The sequence below is a fragment of the Gavialis gangeticus genome, unplaced genomic scaffold, assembly GCF_001723915.1.
Source record: "Gavialis gangeticus isolate Ggan-Ray unplaced genomic scaffold, GavGan_comp1, whole genome shotgun sequence".
Taxonomy (NCBI): domain Eukaryota; kingdom Metazoa; phylum Chordata; order Crocodylia; family Gavialidae; genus Gavialis; species Gavialis gangeticus.
Window position 1 is genome coordinate 10,655,650 of NW_017729003.1, and position 8,644 is coordinate 10,664,293.

Here is an 8,644-nt window from a genome sequence, read left to right on the forward strand (position 1 = left end):
TACTAGCACACCACATAGCCTAATTTACTGTGCTGTAAGTCCCACACATGTGTAGATAGAGATGATTTACTGCGCGTTAGATTAGTCTAATATGCAGTAAAGCATCTTGTGTAGCTGCACCCCTAAAGGATTAAAAATGTTCCTGAATAGCACTGGCTTATTTTCACAATGGACTTAGGGATTCACAAGCCTTCAGTTGCTGACAGTTTGCCATGGGAGCACCAGGAATACTGCCTTCCTGATAGACCTAATAAAATAAAACAAAGTAACATTCTCTGGTCTTCATCCTGCTGTGTGGAAATCCTAGTTCCAGTCTTTCTTTCATTCCATTTTGTTCTATTTTGGTCCTTTTACCACCCTCATTATGGTAACATTCAAGCATTTTCCATTCGAGGGTTAAGGGGCATAACCATCTGTTGTCAGAGACCAGAAGGTAGGGTGGGACACTTATTCCTAGGAGGAAATGCCTTCTAGACACAGACCAAGACAAAGCTACCAATTGGATCATAGACAGATATAGGAGGGACACCAGCCCACCAACTATTAGCGCAGACTTAGTGAAGGGGCAATTGGGAGGGCTGGATGTATTCAAATCAGTGGGCCTGGATGAACTTTATCCAAGGGTGCTGAAGGAATTGGCCACTGTCATAGCAGAGCCACTGGCACAGCTATCCGAGCACTCATGGTGCTCTGGTCAGATCCCAGAGGACTGGAAAGGGGCCATTGTGATCCCTATTTTCAAGAACGGGAGGAGGGAGGAACCTAGAAACTATAGGCCAGTTAGTCTCCCCTCTATCCTTGGGAAAACTCTGGAAAAAATTGTTAAAGATCACAGTTGTGGGAGCCCAGCAGGGGAAATGATGCTGAAAGGAAATCAGCATGGATTCATTGCAGGTAGATCCTGCCTGACTAACCTTGTTTCTTTTTATGACCAGGTCACAAAATGCTTAGACACAGGAGTCAAGGTAGATGTCATCTACCTAGACTTTAAGAAGGCCTTCGATATGGTATCACATTCTGTTCTCGTAAATAAACTGATAGGCTGTGATGTAGATGATTATACAGTCAGGTGGGTGGCAAATTGGTTTAGGGGTGGATGGGTCGATATTGACCTGGAAAGATGTGGGCAGTGGAGTCCTGCAAGGCTCGGCCCTTGGACTGGTGCCATTCAATGTCTTCATCAGTGACTTGGATGAGCGTGTGGAGAGCACCCTGTCCAAGTTCTCAGATGATGCCTAATTATGGGGCAGAGTTAACACCAGTGGGTAGGGAATGGATATGGGTGGATCTGGAAAGGTTGGAAAAATGGGCAGGACGAAATAGGATGCACTTCAACAAAGACAAGTGCAAAGTGGTGCACCTTGCCAAAAGAACCACCAACACGCTTACAGGCTGGGGAATGACCTTCTCAGCAGCACAGCAGTGGAAAGGGATCTTAGAATCATAGCTGACTCCAAGATGAACATAAGTCGTCAACGTGATGAAGTGATCAACAAGGCTAACTGCACTTTATCATGCATTAGCAGATGCATGACAAACAGGTCCAGGGAGGTGATGCTTCCCCTCTATGCGGCACTGGTCAGGCTGCAGTTGGAGTACTGCATCCAGTTTTGGGCACTGCACTTCAAAAGCGATTCGGAGAATCTTGAGAGGGTTCAGAGGAGGCCACTCATATGGTCAGAGGCCTGCAGGCAAGGCCCTACGAGGAGAGACTGAGGGACCTAGATCTTTTCAGCTTTTGCAAGAGAAGGCTGAGAAGTAACCTTGTGGCTGCCTATAATTTCATCAGGGGAGGGCAGCAGGGAATAGAAGATGCTTTATTTACTAGGGCACACCCTAGAATAACTAGGAACAATGGCCACAAATTGATGGAGAGCAGATTTAGGTTGGACATTAGAAAGAACTTCTTCACAGTAAGGGTTGCCAGAATCTGGAATGAGCTTCCAAGGGAGGTGGTGCTCTCCCCCACCTTAGAGGTATTCAAGAGGAGACAGGACAAGCACCTGGCAGGGGGTCGGACTCTAGGACCTACTGAGGTCCCTTCTCACCAAAACATCTATGAATGTCTCCCTACATCTTGATCAAGGATGTGAGCGGCTTCTTGCATATAGGTTTGTAAGCATGAAACATGTGAGGAACCATTGACACACCTTCCCATTATTCCAGTGGAGGAAAACTGGTAGCTGTAGCTCTGCAGTATTCTCTTTGCCCAGTGTAGTTTCAGTGAATGGGTCTCCAGTTGCATTCTGATTCTTCTCACGTTCTGGTTCATGAGAGAATTTAAGGTTTTGGATCTAAAACAACATAGGACAGAAGAAAGAAATGATTATGTGGACCACAGAGTATGTGTGCACCGCAGGTCACAGCACTTTATCAGTTTGGCCTGAAGGAAGCCTCTTTCTCTCTTATGTTTTTAGAATGTCCTTGACTCTTTACAGACTCTGCTTACTTTGGAAATAGGAAATGTTAAGATAATTAATGTCAGTCTAATTTAGCATTGCCAAGTGCTTATTCAGTGAAAGACTAAAGCAGGCATATTGATGTTTGGGGGAGGATAAACCATGTTGGACAATTTCCTGAGAGTTGGTATATCTGGGAAAAATGTCACTTATTTACACAAGAAGAACTTGTTGCTGATGGAGTCCAAGATAATTCAACAGCGGTAGCTTTTCCGCTCAAATGCAAAGGAAATCCTCATTTGGTAGTAGAAGCATTGATTTCTGCATTCTGTAGCCACTGCAGAACACCATCACATACCTGCACTTGAAGCAGCTGTTCTCCAGCTTGACTTTTCCATAGTAGTTGCACATGAACTAAAGCTTCTGTCCTCATCCAGCTTCCTTGCAAGGACACCTTGGGGACATAACCTAGCTGGGCATCCAATGAGTAGTGATACTGATAAAGGATTCCAGGCTGAAAAGACGGCATCTGCAAACTCCCTATAAAAAAGAAACTAGCAGTAGTGTAACTAGGGGTGCGCAATCAGGGAATGAGTCTCAGGTCCCAACTTAGACAGGTTACAAGATTGGTGGACACTGCTGCAACTGGCCAAGTCACTGCCATCAGCCAAGCCTAGGACACAACAACTGCTTGTTACGCAGGCCAGCAATGAAGTGATTTGTACATTTCTGCAAAATTGTGATTGCTTTGGATTCAGATTTATCTCAGGATATGGAAAGTTAAATGCTGAGACACTCGTTGACATTAATGGAGTTCAGATCCAAAAATGTATGCGATTAAATATTTGATGTTTTCATGCTATCCGGCCCTGCTACCAAGTTGGTAGGAAGAGCACCAACATGCTGCAACCTGCCCTGCATGTTGAGTGTGTACACACTCAGTCTCTTCTGTGGTGGCAGGTTATTTCTTTCTGCTGCTGGAGTTATACTCTGACTACTTGTGTCTTCCCAGAGTGGACTTCACATTTTGGTGGCTATGGCAGGGCACTGTTGGTGCCTGCCACTTCAAGGGCTAGGCCACGGAGAGGACAGATGTCTGGTGAGGGCTGTCATTTAATGCCCAGCTCTCTGTGGTCAAGGGGAGCAGTTTGTGACCAGCCAGCAGGGAAGAAGCATCTCCTTGCTGAGCTCTGTTGCTCTAAGAATACCTAGGAGGTAAGGGCAACAGCTTATGGGGATGGCTAGGAGTCTCTTGGTCCTGGGCATGGCCTAAAACTGCACCCTGCTGGGGTTGGGTGGCCTGGTGGGGCTCCTAGTGGTGAAGGAACCCCCAGGAAATGCCAGGCCAGTTACCTCCCTGATGAAAGGCAGGTCAGGGCACCTTAATAACCCTAGCTCCCACAACCCAAGAAGACAGACCCATGTAAGAGAGTGTGGGCTAGTTGTTCAGAAGATTGACTTGAGGCACCCTCGACTGATCAAGGTTGGGTCCAGGAGCAGAAGGGTCAAAAGGGCCGGGGACCCACCACGAGGGATGTCCAGAGCCTGGGGTTCCAACTAGCCTTGAAAGTGAGGTCAGGGCCAGTGTGGCCAAAGGTCTCGATAAATGAAAGGCCACACCCGAAAGGAGTGCAGGGAGCTAAGCAGCCCAGAATGAGGGAATTAGGCCACCTAATGGAATGGGAAGGGATCTAGTTGGGGTCTAGACTGGAGGGTTATGGGGCCCAGTGTGGGGCTAGAGATGTTAAGAACAGAGATGCTATCTGCGAGGCATGGGCTGTGGTGTAGGGGAGGTTTTGCAGCTGCAGATAACATCCCCTGGCATTGGGGCAGGAAATGGGTAGCCTCCCCCCTGAGTAACATCTTACTCATTTTCCATCAAGGTGTGGTAAGCGAGGGAGGTGGGCAGTTAGCCCAGAAACAGGTGGGTGTGCCAATTTTTAACTGGCCCCGGGAAGGTCCCCTGTTACAGTGCCGCAGCTGATAATGGAGCTGAGCAGAGCTTTTGTGCATATGCTATGGCAGCTGGGTAGTAGAGGCCACTGTCTGCTGCCAAAATTTCTTGTGGTAGAGCAGGATAAGTAAAGCCAAACCTTTGGCTTGTGCTGATGGCTGCCTCCAGTCAACACAGCTGCAAATAGATAACTTCTTGTTCAAGCGAGGGGCTTCATAGCTGCCTTTTGATATGGTCAGATATGGTACTACCCACTCATGATCTTGCTTGCTGTTAAGTCATGGAAGGTGGCATGCCCTGGCATGTCTTAACCCCTCAGCCGGATGAACTTTCTAGGTTCAGACAGACCATAAGTGACATCTATATTTGCCACAAAAGATCATCAGTTCAATCCACTTTTAAAGTAAGAAAATATTCTTCTGATATACTGGGAACTTAATGGTCTCAGAAGAATTCATGGATTCTGCTGTCCAGGTCATCTGATACTTTAGTATGACCCGGCAAGTAAGTTTCAAAACACTCCTCAAAAGATGTCAAACTCTCCAGGAAAGAGAGTCCACAACAGATCTGGACAGAAAAAAGTGAAAATCTAGATAACTTCATTAAATCATGCTCAGTGTAAGTAGTAACTGATGTCTAGATCTTTTAATGATGTTGAATCTTGAAAGTCCAAAATTTCCTATATATATCATGGCCCCTGGAGAGAAGTTTCTGAATTAGGGAGACTGAAATTAAATTACACCAACCTGTCCCTGAACTCTGAGGATGCACAGGCTTTTGTGAGTTGTCATGCCAATAAATCTTAGCTAAAGCAGCTAGAAATCTGGGCGTTAGCAGAGTTTCCCTTCCACTTCTCTTCCTTGACAGCAAGACTGTGAGATACAGAATTACAGCAAGCAGCCAGCATTGGACAAGAGTTCTTTGTATGATAGGACAAGCTTTTTACAGCTCAGGTTAACAGGATACTTTGAAATTTCATGCCATTTCAAAAAGCTGAAATGAGAAGTTTCTTACCTTCTGCTGTGCAGGCAAAGAGAGAGAAAATCAGCCAACTTTTTTCTGCAGCTGCTAGGGGATTCATGGTGGGGACTGTGTGAGCAAAACTGAGTGTTTAGGAAAGACGGGGAAGGCAGGGGGCAGGGAGGGGGAGTATATAACAAAGACTGGGCAGAATGGCTAGGATTCAGTCAGGTGACCTGGCCTGTCCTTCTCCCTATCCCTGAATTACACACTGAAAGCAAGGCAAATAATTAATCTTTGCTCCAGTCCCTAGCAGCATCAGCAAAAGAAATGAAACATTTGGAAATCATCTGAATTTGGTAAAGCCTACAACAGTGAAGCTGACAAAACCCTGAAAGAACAGCTCCTGGGTGGAGAAAAAACAAGTCTGGCCTGCTGAATCTAGCTCTGTGTTGGTTCAGAAGAGCAATTCTCTATCTGACTTACACCCCTCCTCTGCTTCTACCCACCTCCATGCCACCAAGGGAAAGGCAAGAAATCCTGACTAAAGGGAAATTGACACAAAAATGGTCAAAGCAGCAAAGAATGATCCTTGCTTCCTGTTTGAGAAGGCAGCCTGCAGGATCAGATTACTTAAAGGGCCAGGCTGGGAAGAAGGAAGAAAGGAGAGCTCTGTGAATGAAGCTCATTAAGAAATATAGGTGCGGAGGCACACGTGTGCATGCGCACACACACACACACACACACACACACACACACACGCACGCACATGTGCGCACGAATGAAAGCATTCACTTCATACTGTTTCTGCTGCAGCATTTCACAAAGGGTCTGTGAAAGTGATCATAATATAGTTTGTTTGTGAACAAAATAATTCCAGAAAATTGGGCATTAATGTTAAGAGGCTAGACATGTTCACATAGTAACAAGTAAAAACATAAGCAAGCCATGGAGCCTGCCCAGGTTCTCCTTTCAAGCTGAGTACTGCTTGTATGCTTATTTGCTTCAGGAGCATGTACAATGTGCCAGGCTAGGTGTTTTCCAAAGAAAGAAGAATGACTGTTGCCAGGAAGAATTTAGGATTAAGAGAAAAGTACACAACCTGAGACTGGGGGGGAAAGGCTACAACATAACTAAAGTGATCCCCATGATAACTGGCCATATTAGCTAACAGAGACTGAGTTTTAAAAGGACTCTACAATAAGTCAACAGTACTTTGGTGCCCAAATCCCTTCAGCTCCTGCAAAAATCCCATCCTGAACACTTTAATAACACAGAACTATATGATGTATAATCTCTGAGGACCCAAAAGAGAGGGTTCTTATCCATCAGCTTATTTCACTGCATCATGATTGAAGTGGGCCTTTGGAAGGGATTAGTCTGTAGAAAGAGCAATGACCTTTGGAAAGGAAAGATAAGTAAATAATTCATCTAACGGTGTGAAGTCCTTGGCTTGCAATAAAAGGAAAGTTACTTGCCAGCCCCTCCAGTCCTGTTTAACCACCTGGCCTCTCTGTCAGGTGATTATGGCTCAAGTGCTGCAGTCTGCTTTATACTTCATTGTCTTGAATTTCACAAGAATGCATTGATAGAGGAGGAAATAGGTGTCAAGCAAGGAAAGACTGGAAAAACAAGCATATCTTTGTGGAAAAGGTGTGATTTATAAGATTTATTTACTTACTCCTGATATAGCCTATGAGGCAATGAGCTGTCAGTGGACAGTCCCACACATATTGCTCATGCACATAACTGCAACCAAGTCTCATCAAATCCAACTTCTAGGGTTTGTTCCTAGCTGAGTCACTGAGCAAGTAGCGTAGGACTTGTCTGCCCTGAAATTTTAACCCCTGACACAGCTACACTAGTGTAACCTAATAATGCACATCCACACCATGTTAGATTGATGTCAGTGGGTAAGCACTCAGTGTCTTAAGCTTTCTGAGACTTTCACTTTTCATACTGTAATTTACCATGGTGCTTGTTGGAGTGTCTAGACTTCTCAGATTGAATAGGCCTTTACCTTGTGAAGAAGACAGGACCAGGAGGGACTATCACCTTGTGAGAAGACAGCTTGCCTGACTGCGTGGGTCCCTAAGGTAACTAAGGAATCTTACCTGTCACACCTTTGTTTGTAAAACTCATTAATGGGAAGAAGTTCTTAATTCCCGTCTCCCTTGGTCCCCTCTTGGCTCTCACGCGGTGTCCTCAGTTCCGGGGCTCTGCTTCCCCTACATCCCGCCTAATGGCAACCAATAAGATGTTGAGGCTTAGCACAGTCTAACTTCAGGCTCACAGCCACAGATGGGCAATGGCTGCTGCTTATCGGTATACAAATTCAGAATCCACACTCAGTCTGTCTCTTGCTCAGAGTCCTTACTTAGGGCTCCACTGCTCGCTCCACTCTTTCCTTCTGAAATACTGAAGTGGGATGTGTCTTAACTGTGGCACTCTCCCCAAGTGTACTCACCACTTCTCTATTCTCTTCTTTCTTACAGGTTCACCATTGTTCCAGTCCCAGTCCCTGTTGTCTGGGATCCATGGCTGTCATAATGGTGAGTATCTTGGCTCCTCCAAGACAGCAACAGTTGGATGCCTTTTTACTCCAGGCTCCCACCAATCACCCCTGCTGGGGTACTTCTCTCTCCTGCGCCACTCTGGGCTTCTTGGAGGCTCTGCTTCTGGTCCTCTCCAGATGTTGTTATGAAGGGGTTTTAACTCTTTACTGGGAGACTGGCCAGCGAATCGCTGCTGACATGTATTTAAAAAGTGTCTCCATGCCAGCATCAGAAGTCCCTCCTGGTCCATGGCAGCATTTTTAGGCTGCTTCCCCATTCATCGGTCCCGTGCTGCTGGTGAGTCAGCTCTTGTGGTGGTGTCCCCACCACACATACCTGTACAGTGGAATACTACTTGCTTTTTCTGTGAGGTTCTTTTGATGTTTTGCAAAGCACTTTGATTTCCTCACATAATAGTTGATCTCTATGTGCAAAGCTGCCCAAGTATCTGGAAAACATCTATTAAATAATATATGTGATCTTTAAACTTCTGATCTTTCACAGTATAGACAAGTGGGGTGTCCATTGCTCTCAAAAGCTCTCTCCATTGCTATTCTGTACTGGGATAGTCCATGAAACTCAGCAATGGTTTTTGCATCCAGGCAGACATAGGAAACCCATTAATTTAGAATCAATGTATGCAGCATTTAAGGACAGCACATCAGTTTGGGGTGTATGTGTACATATACACTTGCAGTGGGACCCAGGCCAAAGGGCCACACCAGGGTGGGGACCAGGTGCCACGCTCTCAACAGGTGTTTCACCTCCTTATCTCT

The 8,644-nt window shown here is 45.7% G+C and overlaps 1 protein-coding gene across 1 annotated transcript in view; it reads right to left on the reverse strand.

Annotated features, from left to right (window-relative positions):
* The window catches only part of LOC109290967 (microsomal triglyceride transfer protein large subunit-like), a 53,525-nt gene extending 47,612 nt beyond the window's left edge, over positions 1-5,913 (reverse strand). Inside the window, exons 1-3 of the mRNA XM_019507814.1 lie at positions 5,368-5,913; positions 2,758-2,939; positions 2,151-2,294 (exon numbers count right to left, since the gene is read on the reverse strand). Coding sequence (XP_019363359.1) covers positions 2,151-2,294; positions 2,758-2,939; positions 5,368-5,434 — 393 coding nt within the window. The 5' untranslated portion in view covers positions 5,435-5,913. The remainder of the gene's footprint in view (positions 1-2,150; positions 2,295-2,757; positions 2,940-5,367) is intronic.
* Between the last annotated feature and the right edge of the window lie 2,731 nt (positions 5,914-8,644).